Source organism: Carcharodon carcharias, chromosome 12, assembly GCF_017639515.1.
Source record: "Carcharodon carcharias isolate sCarCar2 chromosome 12, sCarCar2.pri, whole genome shotgun sequence".
Lineage (NCBI taxonomy): Eukaryota > Metazoa > Chordata > Chondrichthyes > Lamniformes > Lamnidae > Carcharodon > Carcharodon carcharias.
In genome coordinates, this window is record NC_054478.1 from 48,604,875 (window position 1) to 48,624,037 (window position 19,163).

A 19,163-nucleotide genomic window follows, 5' to 3' on the forward strand; every position below is an offset into this window, starting at 1 on the left:
AATATTTACTGCTGATACCAAGAAATGCTATAACTGAAGCATGGGAATTAGACTACAAAGCGCTCTTTAAACAATCTGATAATTTTTTGCATTAATTTACAACTTCACTGTTATTCACTTACAAATTAATGGATTTTTTTTATATTTGTGTGTGTATACGAATGAGTATATATCAACACATATTTGCTACCATCTCACTGTTATTCACTTACAAATTTCAAATTTTAGTTCCCAAGACACTATTACAAAGAGCAGGGGAGTTATCACTAATGTACTGTCCTCAATCAACATCACAAAAATAGATTATCTAGCCATTATCCCATTGGTGTTTGTGGAAGCATGCTGTGTGCATGTTAGTTGCCGCATTTCCTACGTTACAACAGCTACTACACTTCACCGGCTCTAAAGCACTTTGGGATGTCCAATGACCATTAAAGATGCTATATAATTGCAAGTCTGTTTCCATGCAGGAAATTCATACTCACTGCATAATTCTGTAGTCTGTTCCAGGAACCACTGATTTTCTCTGACGTGGGGGGAACAAAGAACTTTTAATATGTATTCTAACTTTTGCCTATGTATTTTATATGCATGCTCTCTAGGTTTCATATCCGAATCCATAGGAAAGTGATCATACAAATTTTATTGATCAATCATTTATTTAATCTTGCGATCTGAGCAGTTACTTAGCATGAGAGCTGATTATATTGATTCGGACACTAACAAGACAAGGAACATTGCAGACTTTGTCTCAGCTCCCAACTGGCTTTTGGGGAAAAAAACATTTTAAGAATAACATTCTCACAGTTGCCTAAAATCTTTGCAACTAAAACAGGATAATGCAAAATACTTAGTGGGATATTGTTTTTTTTTAAATGAGGTAAGTACCACTACAGAATCTGTGATGTCCACAATCTTGTTTTTTTATTACACGTCTAACCCTATTCTGGTATGAATGTTGTGAAAAACTGTGTTTCTTGTACAAACAGAAGCTTGCTCAGGAGTTGGGAGTTGGAGAGAGAGAGAGAGAGAGATTGGGAATGGGGTGGACAGAGGCCCAACACGGTGAGTGAGAAGAGCTGCCACTGGGGGGAGACTGAAACCTGTGGGAGAGAGAACACTGGTGAGTGAATGAGGAACAAATGAACGGAGACTGAGGAAGAACAAAGGAGAAAAAGTATTGTTCTTGAACAGAGAGCAAATAGACCTTAGGATGCTTCACCACAAGTGGCTATTTAGGTGGAGACTAGAACATTTAAAAGGCAATGGGATAAATATTTGGGAAAGAGGAATAAAGAAGAATCTGAGGCAAATGGAGTTACAGGAGACTATCAATAACCGCTCCTTTATTGAATCAAAGGCTAGGGAGTTGTTTTGGTGCTGAGCTATATTTAGGATATTGTATGCAAAACACTGAACTTTCTATTTGTGCAATATTTCAGTTTGGTTCAGGTTGGTCTGTGCAGGCTGTTTTTTGTGTGTAACGTCCAAGTACAGATCAGCTTTGACAGAGGCTCCAAATTCAGAGTTGTCACCTGCATACACAATCTGAGTCCAAGGAGATGGAGCCTATCAAAAATGACATTGACTGGGGAGCCTGACCAGACCTTGGCCAATGCAGAGGAATTCTGACTACAGTTTTAGGATAGATATCTGTTGGTTATAGGATTAGTACTGGTTTAAGGTAGGATATCTGAGCATTACACCTACTACTTTATACCATGAATTAATTATAGAACCATAGAGTGGTTACAGCATGGAATGGGGCCATTTGGTCTGCCGTGTCCCTGCCCTCTCTCTGCAAGAGCAACTCAGTGGGCGCCACACCTCCTTTTCCTTGTGATTCTGCATTTTTTTTCTCTTCAGATAGTTACCCAATTCCTTTTTGAAATTCACAGTTGAATCTGTCTTCACCACATTTCCAGGCAGTACATTCCAGATGCTAACCACTTGCTGCATGGTTCTTTTGCCATTCACCTTAAATCAGTGTCCCCTGGTTCTCAACCTTGTCATCAATAGGGACAGTTTTTCCTGATCTACGCTGTCCAGACCCCTCATGATGTTGAACACCTCTTTCAAATCTTCTCTCAACCTTCTCTTCTGTAAGTAGAACAGCTGCAGGTATCTTGAGAGTGGGGAATTTAATTTCTGTCTCTAGTACCTCCACTTTCTTCTTGACGTCCAATTTGGGGAGGGGATGAAGCTTCCAGGTTGTGTAACTTTTGTAATTTTAATATATCGTTTCATAAATATTGTTCCAAAAATACTTGAATTTCTGGAAATTATTTTTTTCAACTAGCTTTTAGCACATTCTTGGAAACTTGATAAATCTTTGCATTTTTTAAATTAAAGTTTAGTACACATTTGGCAGAAGTTATTTGCATCACTTGGTCTTATAAATTGAAATAAACATTAAAACCAAATATTAGAACAGCAAAGAAAGCTTTATTTTCTATCTATACTCTATTTGTTGGTAACAGTAGGCAATCTAAATTTCTTGTAATAAAAATCTGTTTTGGATTTGAACTGATCATTGACTGAATTTTCTTCTACTTATCGTCCAGCAAGGGGTGAAAGCCTGCTGCATACACTGTGTTTAGAGAGCAATGCCCTGTCGGCGCTTGCCTTCTGCTCTGGTTCAGCACCCCTCTCCTCTGACTTTATCTTCTCTTCCAAGATATTAAGGTCAAGACCTTCTGCCAGTACGAATTTGTGCAGGGTTTAGCACATCAACATACTCTCTCTAGGGAAATGCTGGAGTTTATGGCCGTTATTGTCTAGGCCAGCATTTACTGCCCATGCCTAAGTGCCCTTGAGAAGGTGGTGGTGAGCTGCCTTTCTGAACTGTTGCAGTGCATGTGGTGTTAGGTACACCCACAGTGCTGTTAAGGAGGGAGTTCCAGGATTTTAGCCCAGTGACAGTGAAGAAGGGGTGATATATTTCCGAGTCAGGATGGTGTGTGGTTTGGAGGGAACTTGCAGATGGTTGTGTTCCCATGTGTCTACTGCCCTTGTCCTAGATGGTAGTGGTCATGGGTTTGGAAGGCACCATCAAAGGTGACTTGGTGAGTCACTGCGTGCATCTTGTAGATGCTACACACTGCTGCTATTGTGCGTCAGTGGTGGAGGTAGTGAATGAGTGCTAATCAAGCGGGCTGCTTTGTCCTGGATGGTGTCAAGCTTCTTGAGTGTTGTGGGAGCTGCACTAATTCAGGCAAGTGGAGAGTATCGCATCAAACTCCTGACTTGTGCCTTGTAGATGATGGATAGGAGTCAGGAGGTGAATTACTCGTTGCAGGATTCCTAGCCTCTGACCTGCTCTTGTAGCCACGGTATTTATATAGAACCATAGAAAACTACAGCACAGAAAACAGGCCATTTGGCCTTCTAGTCTGTGCCGAAATATTATTCTGCTAGTCCTATTGATCTGCACCTAGTCCATAACCCTCCAGACCTCTCCCATCCATGTATCTAATTTATTCTTAAAACTTAAGAGTGAGCCCGCAATTTACCACGTCAGATGGTTGCTCGTTCCACATTCTCACCATTCTCTGAGTGAAGAAGTTCCCCCTAATGTTCCCCCTAAACCTTTCCCCTTTCAGCCTAAAGCCATGTCTTTTCGTGTTTATTTCTCCTAATCTAAGTGGAAAGAGCCTACTCACATTTACTCTGTCTATACCCCTCATAATTTTGTAAACTTCTATCATATCTCCCCTCATTCTTCTACGCTCCAAGGAATAAAGTCCTAACCTGTTTAATCTTTCCCTGTAACTCAACTCCTTAAGATCCAGCAACATCCTAGTAAATCTTCTCTGCACTCTCTCAATCTTATGGCTAGTCCAGTTCCGTTTCTGGTCATTGATAACTCCCAGGATGTTGATAGTGGGGGATTCAACGATGGTAATGCCATTGAATGTCATGGGGTGATGGTTAGATTCTCTCTTATTGGAAATGGTCACTGCCTACTTGTGTGGTGCGAAATGTTACTTGCCACTTGTCAGCCCAATTCTGGATATCGTCCAGGTCTTGCTGCAGATCAATCCAAACACCTGAAGTAGCCCTTCAGCACTCAAATTGCACTAACGGTAGCCTGCCTGGTGCACATGTGTCTCATTGTATCTCTTTTTCACCTTGGTCTGCACCATCTAAAACAGTCTCATACCCCATTGCAGCAGGGGGTATGCTTTATTGTCAATAAGTCATGTGTGGGTGTTTTACATTCACTGGACATGAGAGCTAATTCAGAATTCTGCATGACTAATGCATTAAGAAATGCACCGTGTGCTCAGCATTAACATACAGGATGTGCAATAAAAACAGAAAATGTTGGAAAAAGTCAGTAGGCCTAGCAGCTGCCAAACCTGCTGAGTTTTACCAACATTTCCTGTTTTTATTTCAGATTTCCAGCATCTGCAGTATTTTGCTTTTATTTTAGTGTACAGGATGTGCAGATTGGTTTCTCATGATATGCAGTTGAGTGTCTTGCATCCCTTCCTGTTCATCTAGCTCTGTAGGTTTTCAAGGGATGCCTTAAGTGCCATATGCATCCCCTTAAGGTCTCAAAGCACATTGGGGAAGCCAGATATATGATAGAAGGCCTCTGCTTTTTGCCAGTAACTAATCAAATATAATGAATTCGTGAACACTGAGTATTGATCATGTGGCAGATGCTACTTTATATGCTGCACTGGTACTCCATGGATGCCTGGAGTAGCCTCATCAATAGAAGTTCAGGGCTGTGGTGACCTTCATTTCAGGATAGCAACTTTATACGGGGCATTTAACACAGTAACATATTCTTAGGATATAGCATACAGGGCTATGGGCCAATTGCTGGAAAATGGGATTAGAATTGATAGGTGCTTGATGGCCAGCATGAACACAATGGGCCAAAGGGCCTGTTTCTGTGCTGTATAACTCTGACTTTATGACTATGATTCTAGGCGCTTAACGACAGCAAGATAAAAATGATATTTAGATACCGAGCCACAGGAGAAATCAAGACAGATGACCAAAGCTTAATCAAAGATGTAGGTTTTAAGAAACATCTCAAAATAGCAGAGAGATAGGGAGAATATGGGAGTGAATTCCAGGACTTAGGCCCAAGGCAGTTGAAAGCACGCCCACTAATGGTGGAATGATTAAAATCAGAACTTCACAAGATGTCAAAATTGAAGGAACATGGACATTTCAAAGGCTTGTACAGCTGTAAGAGCTTACACAGATGGGGAGAAATGAGTTTTCATATTGAGTCATTGTTACAAGGAGCCAGTAAAGGGGAGATAAGTGAACAGGATTCTAAGGGTTTAAGGTGAAACCAGCAGAGTTTTAGATGAGCACTAGCTTCTGTGGTGGAAGATGGAAGAGCAGCCAAGAGATCATTGAAATAGAGGAAACAAAGGGTTTTAGCAGCAGCTGAGTTAAGGGACGAGGTGCACAATTATATATTGGTGGAAGTAGGGAGTCTTAGTGCAGATATGTAGTTGGAAACTTATCAAGATCAAACACAATGTAAGTTTGTGAACGGTCTTGCTCAGCTGAAGGCAGTTACCTGAAATGGAAACAGTGGAGAGGAAACAAAGTTTCTGACAGGCACCAAAGACGATGGCTCCAGTCTTCCCAACATTTAGTTGGAGGAAATTTTTGGTCTCCAATATTGGATGTCAGACAAGTAGTGTGGAAAATTAGACAGTAAAAGTTCCAAGGAAATGGTGACGCGATAGAGCTATTGTCATCAGCATACATTTGAGATGTGATGTTTTTGGTTGATGCCGCCAAGGGATAGCATGTAGATGAGAAATAGAAGAAGGCAAAGGATAGATCCTTGGGGAACAACAGAAGAACAAAGTGTGGGAAGAGAAGCCATTGGAGGAGATTCTCTGGCTACAATTAGGTAAGAACAGAATCAAGCTGAGACATTTCAAACCATTGGAATGACAGAGAAGCTTTGGAGGATGATGGTGTAATCAACTTTGTGGAAAGCTGAGTATAGGTCAAGAAGGAATATTTTATCATGGTCCCAATCACGAAGAATGTTATGTGATTTTAACAATGGCTATTTCAATACTGAAGCAAGGTGAAAAACCTGATTGGAGGGATTCAAACGTAAAAATGTGGGAAAGATGGGTACAAATTCAGAAAACACCAACACGTTCAAAAATTTTTCAGTTGAAAAAGAGGTTTGAAATAGGACAGCAATTTGTCGGTAGCACCATGATGGTCCTGCAGCATGTCAGATTTCAGCCTTTAAGTCTTCTGGCGCCAGATCAGTCAACCAAATGTAACCTTACTGAGTGAGGCACAGGTGGCACATAACCAGCTCCTCTGATATCTTCACATAGCTTATAAGGATATACACTCTGTGAGCAGGTTAACCGCAGTCTATTCCTGTGGCACATAATTCTTTGAGCCTCATTTCTCTTACTGTCCGGTTCCTCATCCTCCAGCGTAGCAGGGATGAGTCTTTCTTCAATCTTTTATAACACATTGGATGATTTCTGCAGCATCAGGGTAGGCCTATAGCTTGAACTACCTTCCGGTCAGCGGATTAACTATTGAATTCATGCTGGTGCGTGCAATTGAGTTGCCAACCGTCCTGGAGGCTCCTTGAATTGAAGATCAATCTCCAAGACACTGCTGTGTGTATGCCTGGAGAAAAGTTATCAGGGCATTCAAAAAGATTGTTATTTTTGTCATTTCCTTTGAACATTACACTTTACCAGATGTAAAATCATTGAAAATGGGGAAAACACGCTGTTTGGATGACAGTCAATCCAATTGGGTAATGAGTCTTTTTGCTTTCCAATTAGCGTCGGAGGGCAGAACATCAGACAGATGGATGTGTTGGTCGACAAATGGCTGGAGTGTGAGGGAAAGTCATGTGATGAAACCTTCAGGAATACATTTAATCACAGTTGGCAACCCTGGCATGCAAATGAGGAGCAAACTAGCCGGAGTCAATAGCCTGACTACAAAGTGAAACAGTGGCTGTCAACTCCTAGACTAGAATGCTTTGTTTTTTTTTCCAAAAAAAAATAACTTTTATACTGCATAACAATTAAAAAAAAAACAATTAAACATTACAAAACAAAAATAAAAATACCTGGAAAAACTCAGCAGGTCTGACCACATCTGCGGAGAGGAACACAGTTAACGTTTTGAGTCCACATGACTCTTCAACAGAACTAAGGAAAAATAGAAAAGAGGTGGTTTAAGGGGTGGTGGGACAAGTAGAGCTGGATAGAGGGCCAGTGATAGGTGGAGATAGCCAAAAGATGTCATAGACAAAAGAACAAAGAGGTGTTGAAGGTGGTGATATCTAATAGGTGACATTAAGGGTAGAAAGCAGGACAAGCAAGGTACAGATAGCCCTGGTGGGGGTGGGTTGGGGGGAAGCGATCAAAATAGGCTAAAAGGTAGAGATAAAACAATGGATGGAAATACATTTAAAAATAATAGAAATAGGTAGGAAAAGAAAAATCTGTATAAATTATTGGAAAAAAGGGGATCAGAAAGGGGTGGGGATGGAGGAGAGAGTTCATGATCTAAAATTGTTGAACTCATTCAGTCCAGAAAGCTGTAAAGTGCCTAGTCGGAAGATGAGGTTCTGTTCCTCCAGTTTGCGTTGAGCTTCACTGGAACATTGCAACAGGCCAAGGGCGGACATGTGGGCATGAGAGCAGGGTGGAGTGTTGAAATGACAAGCGGCAGGGAGGTGTGGGTCATGCTTGTGGACAGACCGAAGGTGTTACGCAAAGCGGTCACCCAGTCGGCGTTTGGTCTCTCCAATGTAGAGGAAACCGCATTGGGAGCAGTGACTGCAGTAGACTAAATTGAGGGAAGTGCAAGTGAAATGCTGCTTCACTTGAAAGGAGTGTTTGGGCCCTTGGACGGTGAGGAGAGGGAAAGTAAAGGGGCAGGTGTTGCACCTTCTGCAGTTGCATGGGAAGGTGCCATGGGAGGGGATTGAGGTGTAGGGGGTGATGGAGGAGTGGACCAGGGTATCCTGGAGGGAAAGATCCCTGCGGAATGCCACCAGGGGGAGTGAAGAGAAGATGTGTTTGGTGGTGGCATCATGCTGGAGTTGGTGGAAATGGCGGAGGATGATCCTTTGAATGCGGAGGCTGGTGGGGTGATAAGTGAGGACAAGGGGGACCCTATCATGGTTCTGGGAGGAAGAGGAAGGTGTGAGGGCGGATGCGCGGGGGATGGGCCGGGCACGGTTGAGGGCCCTGTCAACCACCGTGGGTGGAAAATCTCGGTTAAGGAAGACATATCAGCGGAACTGTTTTTGAAAGTAGCATCATCATAACAGATGCGACAGAGGCAAAGGAACTGAGAGAATGGGATGGAGTCCTTACAGGAAGCGGTGTGTGAGGAGCTGTAGTAGAGGTAGCTGTGGGAGTGGATAGGCTTGTAATGGATATTAATATAGATAAAAACAAAAAAACTGCGAATGCTGGAAATCCAAAACAAAAATAAAAACAGAATTACCTGGAAAAACTCAGCAGGTCTGGCAGCATCGGCGGAGAAGAAAAGCGTTGACGTTTCGAGTCCTCATGACCCTTCGACAGAACTTGAACTCAAGTTCTGTCGAAGGGTCATGAGGACTCGAAACGTCAACTCTTTTCTTCTCCGCCGATGCTGCCAGACCTGTTGAGTTTTTCCAGGTAATTCTGTTTGTAATGGATAAAAACAAAAAAACTGCGGATGCTGGAAATCCAAAACAAAAACAGAATTACCTGGAAAAACTCAGCAGGTCTGGCAGCATCGGCGGAGAAGAAAAGAGTTGACGTTTCGAGTCCTCATGACCCTTCCACAGAACTTGAGTTCGAGTCCAGGAAAGAGCTGAAATATAAGCTGGTTTAAGGTGTGTGTGTGGGGGGCGGAGAGATAGAGAGACAGAGAGGTGGAGGGGGTTGGTGTAGTTGTAGGGACAAACAAGCAGTGATAGAAGCAGATCATCAAAAGATGTCAACGACAATAGTACAATAGAACACATAGGTGTTAAAGTTAAAGTTGGTGATATTATCTAAACGAATGTGCTAATTAAGAATGGATGGTAGGGCACTCAAGGTATAGCTCTAGTGGGGTTTTTTTTATAATGGAAATAGGTGGGAAAAGGAAAATCTTTATAATTTATTGGAAAAAAAAAAGGAAGGGGGAAACAGAAAGGGGGTGGGGATGGGGGAGGGAGCTCACGACCTAAAGTTGTTGAATTCAATATTCAGTCTGGAAGGCTGTAAAGTCCCTAGTCGGAAGATGAGGTGTTGTTCCTCCAGTTTGCGTTGGGCTTCACTGGAACAATGCAGCAAGTCAAGGACAGACATGTGGGCAAGAGAGCAGGGTGGAGTGTTAAAATGGCAAGCGACAGGGAGGTTTGGGTCATTCTTGCGGACAAACCGCAGGTGTTCTGCAAAGCGGTCGTCCAGTTTACGTTTGGTCTCTCCAATGTAGAGGAGACCACATTGGGAGCAACGAATGCAGTAGACTAAGTTGGGGGAAATGCAAGTGAAATGCTGCTTCACTTGAAAGGAGTGCTTGGGTCCTTGGACGGTGAGGAGAGAGGAAGTGAAGGGGCAGGTGTTGCATCTTTTGCGTGGGCATGGTGTTGTGCCATAGGAGGGGGTTGAGGAGTAGGGGGTGATGGAGGAGTGGACCAGGGTGTCCCGGAGGGAGCGATCCCTACGGAATGCCGATAAGGGGGGTGAAGGGAAGATGTGTTTGGTGGTGGCATCATGCTGGAGTTGGCGGAAATGGCGGAGGATGATCCTTTGAATGCGGAGGCTGGTGGGGTGATAAGTGAGGACAAGGGGGACCCTATCATGTTTCTGGGAGGGAGGAGAAGGCGTGAGGGCGGATGCGCGGGAGATGGGCCGGACACGGTTGAGGGCCCTGTCAACGACCGTGGGTGGAAAACCTCGGTTAAGGAAGAAGGAGGACATGTCAGAGGAACTGTTTTTGAATGTAGCATCATCGGAACAGATGCGACGGAGGCGAAGGAACTGAGAGAATGGGATGGAGTCCTTACAGGAAGTGGGGTGTGAGGAGCTGTAGTCGAGATAGCTGTGGGAGTCGGTGGGTTTGTAATGGATATTGGTGGACAGTCTATCACCAGAGATTGAGACAGAGAGGTCAAGGAAGGGAAGGGAAGTGTCAGAGATGGACCACGTGAAAATGATGGAGGGGTGGAGATTGGAAGCAAAATTAATAAATTTTTCCAAGTCCTGACGAGAGCATGAAGCGGCACCGAAGTAATCATCGATGTACCGGAGAAAGAGTTGTGGAAGGGGGCCGGAGTAGGACTGCAACAAGGAATGTTCCACATACCCCATAAAGAGACAGGCATAGCTGGGGCCCATGTGGGTACCCATAGCCACACCTTTTATTTGGAGGAAGTGAGAGGAGTTGAAGGAGAAATTGTTCAGTGTGAGAACAAGTTCAGCCAGACGGAGGAGAGTAGTGGTGGATGGGGATTGTTCGGGCCTCTGTTCGAGGAAGAAGCTAAGGGCCCTCAGACCATCCTGGTGGGGGATGGAGGTGTAGAGGGATTGGACGTCCATGGTGAAGAGGAAGCGGTAGGGGCCAGGGAACTGGAAATTGTTGATGTGACGTAAGGTGTCAGAGGAATCACGGATGTAGGTGGGAAAGGACTGGACAAGGGGAGAGAGAAGGGAGTCAAGATAACGAGAAATGAGTTCTGTGGGGCAGGAGCAAGCTGAGACGATCGGTCTACTGGGGCAGTTCTGTTTGTGGATTTTGGGTAGGAGATAGAAGCGGGCCGTCCGAGGTTGGGCGACTATCAGGTTGGAAGCTGTGGGAGGGAGATCCCCAGAGGAGATGAGGTCAGTGACAGTCCTGGAAACAGTGGCTTGATGTTCAGTGGTGGGGTCATGGTCCAGGGAGAGGTAGGAGGAAGTGTCTGCGAGTTGACGCTCAGCCTCCGCGAGGTAGAGGTCAGTGCGCCAGACAACAACAGCACCACCCTTGTCAGCGGGTTTGATGACAATGTCAGGGTTGGACCTGAGAGAATGGAGTGCAGTAAGTTCAGAGAGAGACAGGTTAGAATGGGTGAGAGGAGCAGAGAAATTGAGACGACTAATGTCGCGCCGACAGTTCTCAATGAAAAGATCGAGAGAAGGTAAGAATCCAGAGGGAGGGGTCCAGGTGGAGGGAGAATATTGGAGATGGGTAAAAGGATCCGTTGAACTGGGAGAGGACTTCTGCCCAAACAACTCCAACGCAAGCTCCAACAACTCATCGACACCAACACCCATCTAGGACCCTCCACCCCTGCCTGTCCCTCCGTCCCCACCCTTTCTTCCAGTCCCAATCCCAGCCGTGTATTCACTATACCCCCTGACCTTCCCCTCTCCGATGCTGAACGTTCAGTGCTCAGCAAAGGACTTAGTTTCATACCCTTACGCCCTCACCTCAATGAATTTCGGGCTCGGCATGATACTGAACTCTTCTTCCGCCGTCTTCGTCTCCGGGCTCACTTCTTTGGGCAGGAGTCCTCTCCCAGTTCAACGGATCCTTTTACCCATCTCCAATATTCTCCCTCCACCTGGACCCCTCCCTCTGGATTCTTACCTTCTCTCGATCTTTTCATTGAGAACTGTCGGCGCGACATTAGTCGTCTCAATTTCTCTGCTCCTCTCACCCATTCTAACCTGTCTCTCTCTGAACTTACTGCACTCCATTCTCTCAGGTCCAACCCTGACATTGTCATCAAACCCGCTGACAAGGGTGGTGCTGTTGTCTGGCGCACTGACCTCTACCTCGCGGAGGCTGAGCGGCAACTCGCAGACACTTCCTCCTACCTCTCCCTGGACCATGACCCCACCACTGAACATCAAGCCACTGTTTCCAGGACTGTCACTGACCTCATCTCCTCTGGGGATCTCCCTCCCACAGCTTCCAACCTGATAGTCGCCCAACCTCGGACGGCCCGCTTCTATCTCCTACCCAAAATCCACAAACAGAACTGCCCCGGTAGACCGATCGTCTCAGCTTGCTCCTGCCCCACAGAACTCATTTCTCGTTATCTTGACTCCCTTCTCTCTCCCCTTGTCCAGTCCCTTCCCACCTACATCCGTGATTCCTCTGACACCTTACGTCACATCAACAATTTCCAGTTCCCTGGCCCCTACCGCTTCCTCTTTACCATGGACGTCCAATCCCTCTACACCTCCATCCCCCACCAAGATGGTCTGAGGGCCCTTAGCTTCTTCCTCGAACAGAGGCCCGAACAATCCCCATCCACCACTACTCTCCTCCGTCTGGCTGAACTTGTTCTCACGCTGAACAATTTCTCCTTCAACTCCTCTCACTTCCTCCAAATAAAAGGTGTGGCTATGGGTACCCACATGGGCCCCAGCTATGCCTGTCTCTTTATGGGGTATGTGGAACATTCCTTGTTGCAGTCCTACTCCGGCCCCCTTCCACAACTCTTTCTCCGGTATATCGATGATTACTTCGGTGCCGCTTCATGCTCTCGTCAGGACTTGGAAAAAATTTATTAATTTTGCTTCCAATCTCCACCCCTCCATCATTTTCACGTGGTCCATCTCTGACACTTCCCTTCCCTTCCTTGACCTCTCTGTCTCAATCTCTGGTGATAGACTGTCCACCAATATCCATTACAAACCCACCGACTCCCACAGCTATCTCGACTACAGCTCCTCACACCCCGCTTCCTGTAAGGACTCCATCCCATTCTCTCAGTTCCTTCGCCTCCGTCGCATCTGTTCCGATGATGCTACATTCAAAAACAGTTCCTCTGACATGTCCTCCTTCTTCCTTAACCGAGGTTTTCCACCCACGGTCGTTGACAGGGCCCTCAACCGTGTCCGGCCCATCTCCCGCGCATCCGCCCTCACGCCTTCTTCTCCCTCCCAGAAACATGATAGGGTCCCCCTTGTCCTCACTTATCACCCCACCAGCCTCCGCATTCAAAGGATCATCCTCCGCCATTTCCGCCAACTCCAGCATGATGCCACCACCAAACACATCTTCCCTTCACCCCCCTTATCGGCATTCCGTAGGGATCGCTCCCTCCGGGACACCCTGGTCCACTCCTCCATCACCCCCTACTCCTCAACCCCCTCCTATGGCACAACCCCATGCCCACGCAAAAGATGCAACACCTGCCCCTTCACTTCCTCTCTCCTCACTGTCCAAGGACCCAAACACTCCTTTCAAGTGAAGCAGCATTTCACTTGCATTTCCCCCAACTTAGTCTACTGCATTCGTTGCTCCCAATGTGGTCTCCTCTACATTGGAGAGACCAAACGTAAACTGGGCGACCGCTTTGCAGAACACCTGCGGTCTGTCCGCAAGAATGACCCAAACCTCCCTGTCGCTTGCCATTTTAACACTCCACCCTGCTCTCTTGCCCACATGTCTGTCCTTGGCTTGCTGCATTGTTCCAGTGAAGCCCAACGCAAACTGGAGGAACAACACCTCATCTTCCGACTAGGGACTTTACAGCCTTCCGGACTGAATATTGAATTCAACAACTTTAGGTCGTGAGCTCCCTCCCCCATCCCCACCCCCTTTCTGTTTCCCCCTTCCTTTTTTTTCCAATAAATTATAAAGATTTTCCTTTTCCCACCTATTTCCATTATAAAAAAAAACCCCACTAGAGCTATACCTTGAGTGCCCTACCATCCATTCTTAATTATCACATTCGTTTAGATAATATCACCAACCTTTAACTTTAACACCTATGTGTTCTATTGTACTATTGTCGTTGACATCTTTTGATGATCTGCTTCTATCACTGCTTGTTTGTCCCTACAACCACACCAACCCCCTCCACCTCTCTGTCTCTCTATCTCTCCGGCCCCCCACACACACACCTTAAACCAGCTTATATTTCAGCTCTTTCCTGGACTCGAACTCAAGTTCTGTGGAAGGGTCATGAGGACTCGAAACGTCAACTCTTTTCTTCTCCGCCGATGCTGCCAGACCTGCTGAGTTTTTCCAGGTAATTCTGTTTGTAATGGATATTGGTGGACAGTCTATCATCAGAAATTGAGACAGAGAGGTCAAGGAAGGGAAGGGAAGTGTCAGAGATGGACCACGTGAAAATGATGCAGGGGTGGAAATTGGAAGCAAAATTAATATTTTTTCCAGTTAAACATTAAGGTTACAAGAAACCAAAATAGATCAATTACTTTCCATATAGTAATTGTTTTTGTTCAATATAGTAATAGTCACTGTGAGGTGCCTCACTATATTTACAATTACTGTTTGTGCTTCAGGTGAAGTAGACAGCCCGAAGGCTTGTACTGTAAACAGTTTCGAGGAGGGCATCAGACAGTGCATGTCAATCAGTCCTGGGCTGATGGAAGATCCTTTGCCCCCTCCTCCAAAGAGCCGGCGGCCCCTTGCAGGCAGGTCACATGACCAGCAGGCGGCTCGCGGATTGGCTCTGGCCTGGCGGGAACACAGGCACGTGACCCGGAGTGGCGCGAAATCCCGGCGTTGGTGCGCGCTCTGAGCCGGTTGTTGTTTGAATCTTTCTTGAGATGGATGTTGGGGAGGCCGCGCTAGGAGTCGCCGGGCAGCAGGTCAAGGATGAGCTGGCGGAGAAATGTCAGAAACTGTTCCAGGACTTCCTAGAGGAGTGAGTCGAGTTTGCGGCGACCGAGCGGGAGGCGGCGGCGGCGGCGGCAGCGGGCGGGAGGAGGAGGAGGCGGCCCCGGGGATGGGACTGTCGGCGCACCGGCAGGCGGCTTCGCTCCGAGCCCGAGGCTCTCACACCCTCCCTCCCCGGAGAGGGTCTGCACTCAGGAGCCCGAGGCCCTCTCACACGCTCGGGCAAGCTTTCCTTCCAAACCTCGGACCGACCGCCCGGCCGCAGTGAGCTGCTGCCGGCGTATGGTCGGCGTCTGGGCCGCAGTGCGTTTCACTCGTGGCCCTCCTGCTCCCGGTACCCGCTCAGCAACATCACCGAGGACAGACCCGAATGATAACTGCGGATTGCCTCCGCCTGCCCGCCATCTGAAACCGGTTCACTTGCAATGAGCCAGTCCCAACTTTTACTGACATCAGAATGAAAGTTTCAAAAGTTTATTTTCTCTTGAAGCAACTTTATATAAACTTTGTGCCGGTGGCTGAGTCGCAGAGGCCCCGGCGAATTGTAATTATAATCATATATAATAAAGTCATTGAAGTTTTTGCTTTGAATCCTATATATAAAAGTTTAACCACCATGAAAAACACCTCAAAAATTTTCGTTTTCTTTTCCATTAGGTATCTCTATACCATTAATCTGTAAACAAGTAGCTGATCTGTTTGTGATCTAGACTGTTAGGGGCTGAACTCCCAACTCTCCTTCCTGTGGTGCTACAGGTTCTTCTGTGCCCACCTGAACAGGTGGGCAGTGCCTCCAGCTTAAAGGATAGAATCTGTACTGAATTGTTGAAACCTACCTTTGGTTTTGTCTCGGCCAGCTCTCCTGCCCCGAGGGTCCCCGGTGGTCCTTTAGGAAAAGTGTGCCCCAGAAAACTGAGGCAGGAATCCAGAAACCGAACCTGTCACTCCTCCCTGCCCCTCCACCACCAATCCACTTTGTTTGCATTACTGCTTACCGCAGACTCTGATCTTGCCCCTCCCAGAGTGATGTTATGGAGAGGGAAATCTTTTTCTCCTGAAATTTGTTTCAGTGGAATTGGGTGTTGGCCAGGAGTTGTGGTCAGAAAAAATCATTAAGTTTGCATATATGGGATGAATTCTACTTTCAATTCAACTATTATTTTGTACTTTTAATATAGTTAACTTCAAGTGGCACTATTGTATACTGTGTGGAAGGGCATATAGTTTAGCTCAAAGTTCCAATGACACCAAAATGGATTGTAATCTGGATTTTTTTGTAAACATTAGTTAAAAGTTATATACTAGATTGCTTTGTTTAAAGGGGGCCTTGCACCATTGTCACTTTTTATTTTGGTGGTATGCGTGCAAGAGTCATGTTATTCCATATAATTCAAGTATAGCAAATCTTTCTAAACCTATTGTGATTAGTTTTTGTTCTATAATGCCTGAGATTGATGGCACAGGAGATATTAAGAACCATGTGCTGCAACAAAGAAATGCCATTCCTGTCATCAGTAGGCCTGACTGTAGAAACATCTATTTTACGCTTGTTCTTTCTTCCAGATTCCAGAACAGTGATGGTGAAGTTAAATATTTACATGATGCTGAAGAGCTGATCCGCCCTGAAAGGAACACACTTGCTGTAAGCTTTGTGGATCTGGAGCAGTACAACCAGCAGCTGGCTACCATTGTTCAAGAGGAATATTATAGGTGAAATAAACATATTTAACTTTAGCTGCTAATCCACATTGAAACTTTCAATAAATATGTTTATGGTTACAGGCCTCTACATTTTCTGTATAAGAAATAACTAGTGGGTACCCTGTATTAAAATATTGTTTACAAAATTAAGCTTTTAAGAGGAAACAAGTTTGCTTTGCCTGGAGGAGGAAGTATCAGTTGACTAAATCCTTCCTTTAGTTGTGGAGGAGATAAATTTTAAATTCAACTTTAAAATTCTCAGTTAAAGCAAACATGTCAAATACTAATACTGTATGTTAAATATTAATACTAACACCTGAGAATCTGATCTGTTTCTGTTTGTTACTCGACTTTTTTTTCCCCAGAGTTTACCCACATCTTTGCCGTGCTGTTAGGAATTTTGCCCGAGACCATGGAAATATTCCGCCAAACAAAGAATTTTATGTAGCAATCCAGGATTTGCCAGCCAGACACAAGTAAGAGATACATTGATGGGTTTTGCCTGTTTCAAGTAAAGTGAAATTAGAATTGTATGAATTATGTATTTGTTTCTTTTAAGATGGCTGTTACATTTAGGTCAAAAGAACAATGACAACTTATCCAGCTCTTGTGGACCATTTTAAACAATGTGTTAAGAGTGCCCCATTCAGTTCACATCAGTTTTCCTTACTAGCTTTGGACAGACATTTGTTTGAGGCTAGATTTAACTATCCAGTTTACAGTCAATTACAGAGGAGCAGTGACATTTGACAGTTCACCAACTATAGATTTGAATTTAAACTGTGCTAACTATCACACTGCCAAGTATTGGATCGTTATGATTTCCAGTTTATGATTCCATACCCATCTTCTAATTCTCAACGGAGCACTGTTTCAAAATCTTGCAAATTAAATACTCTTGCAGAAGTTTTTTTTACTGTATTCATATCAAATAGGTTTAGTTAAATTTCCAATATTATCAAACTAATACAAGGTGATGAAAAAGTAATATATAATTGGTTTAGTTACATTTAAAATTAGTGATTCATAATTAGCCACAAAACAGCCAATGCTAAACCAGCTGACTTCTGATTATCAAATAGAATCCGAGAACTAACAGCAGCAAGGATTGGAACCCTGCTACGCATCAGTGGACAGGTTGTTCGGACGCACCCTGTTCACCCAGAATTGGTCAGTGGAACGTTTATGTGCCTCGATTGTCAAACAATGGTTAAGGATGTAGAGCAGCAGTTCAAATACACACAACCAAACATTTGCCGAAATCCAGTGTGTGCCAACAGGAGGCGATTTATGCTGGACACTAACAAGTCACGATTTGTTGACTTTCAGAAGGTGAGAGTACAGCTGGAATTTGAAGTTTTTCTCTGCTCTTGTGTTATGATAAAATGCTTGGGAATTTTATTTTGGAAAAAATCTTGATTTTCTGGTATAGAAATGCCTAATAAATTTTTCAATTTGTTCTTCATTAGGTGTTTTTTAGGATGGTGTTGTGTAGGTTCCAAAGCAAAACTTCCATTAGTTTTATAATTAAATTTATATGGGTTAAATCTGCCATATTTCAAACTGACTTGCTCAATAAAGGTCTTGTAAGTAGCAAAAGCACCAAGTGGGGGAGGGGGAGCAGGATCTTTGTTTTCTCTTCCATCGCCCCACTCCCCAAACAGGGTGAGGGGGGAAAATAATGGCTAGCTATCTTGTGGTTTAATCACCATTAAGCTAAAGAAAAGGAAACAAATTCCCATTTCTTTGCTAACTAATCAATGATACAACTGAAATAATATTGCATTTCAAATGATAGAAGATAAATACAAGGTGATACAGAAATAATTGCAGCAATTTTTTTAAAAAACCTTGTGTTTACTACAACATTTTAAAAATTATTTGTTTTAAAATATTGTTCCATTGGATGTCCCACTCATCTCAATTGTCAGATTTCTGCCTTATTCTAGAGCACACTGGTGCTTGAAGGATTACATAATTGTGTAGAGTAGAAGTTGAGTCACTTCTAATTCAGTACTTTACCTGTCTATAATGTGATACCAGCATTCTGCTGACAGTGCAGCTGTAGTTCTCATTTTGAGAAAATAAAAATGTTCTAAAAGAAATGCAGAACCGCTGTTATGGAAGTTACACTGATAAAACTAAAAATTGATACGTGATATTCAATAAAAATATAACTTTGTCTTATGTACTTCAAGTATTCTCTGGAACTTCAAATGGAAGATTTAAAACTATTTAAAGACAAATTTCCCAGGTGTGGCTGAACTATGTGAGCTTTAAAGGAGCCAAATGTAAACAATATTGTTCAAAGAATGGCTGTTTTTCTTGTCCTGTCATTTGATTAAGTTGCACAGCCTTGATCTTTCAGGTTCGTATTCAGGAAACCCAAGCCGAGTTACCTCGTGGTAGCATTCCCCGCAGTGTGGAAGTTATCTTGCGTGCGGAAGCTGTGGAATCAGCACAGGCTGGTGACAAATGTGACTTCACGGGAATGCTTATCGTTGTTCCTGATGTATCTCAACTGACTACACCAGGTATTCAATAAAGTAAAGTAATTTGAGTCTAAATATGTGCTGATCTTAGTATATGAGGTGAAGTAACTGCTCTTAACATCGAGGCAGATTTGACCGAAGCCCTAGCAAAACTGGAGTCACTGGGAATCGGGGAAAATTCCATGAAGGAGGATGGTTGTATTTGTTAGATGTCGACCATTTTAGCCCTGGGACACTGTTACTGGAGTTACTCAGAATAGTGTCCTAACCATCTTCAGCTGCCACATCAATGAACTTCACTCCATTGTAGAGTCAGAAGTGAGGAAGTTCGTGGATGATTGATGCTAAACATTGTGCATTCATGAT

The 19,163-nt window shown here is 44.4% G+C and overlaps 1 protein-coding gene across 2 annotated transcripts in view; it reads left to right on the forward strand.

Moving 5' to 3' along the window:
* Nucleotides 1-14,461: 14,461 nt before the first annotated feature.
* mcm6 (minichromosome maintenance complex component 6) overlaps nt 14,462-19,163 on the forward strand; it is a 45,125-nt gene continuing 40,423 nt past the window's right edge. Inside the window, exons 1-5 of one of the 2 annotated variants that reach the window (XM_041200079.1) lie at nt 14,462-14,632; nt 16,168-16,314; nt 16,671-16,781; nt 17,388-17,637; nt 18,674-18,839. In XM_041200079.1, coding sequence (XP_041056013.1) covers nt 14,535-14,632; nt 16,168-16,314; nt 16,671-16,781; nt 17,388-17,637; nt 18,674-18,839 — 772 coding nt within the window. In that variant the 5' untranslated portion in view covers nt 14,462-14,534. Of the gene's footprint in view, nt 14,633-14,773; nt 15,149-16,167; nt 16,315-16,670; nt 16,782-17,387; nt 17,638-18,673; nt 18,840-19,163 lie in introns of those variants that run through there. The other variant, XM_041200080.1, reaches the window with a different exon arrangement.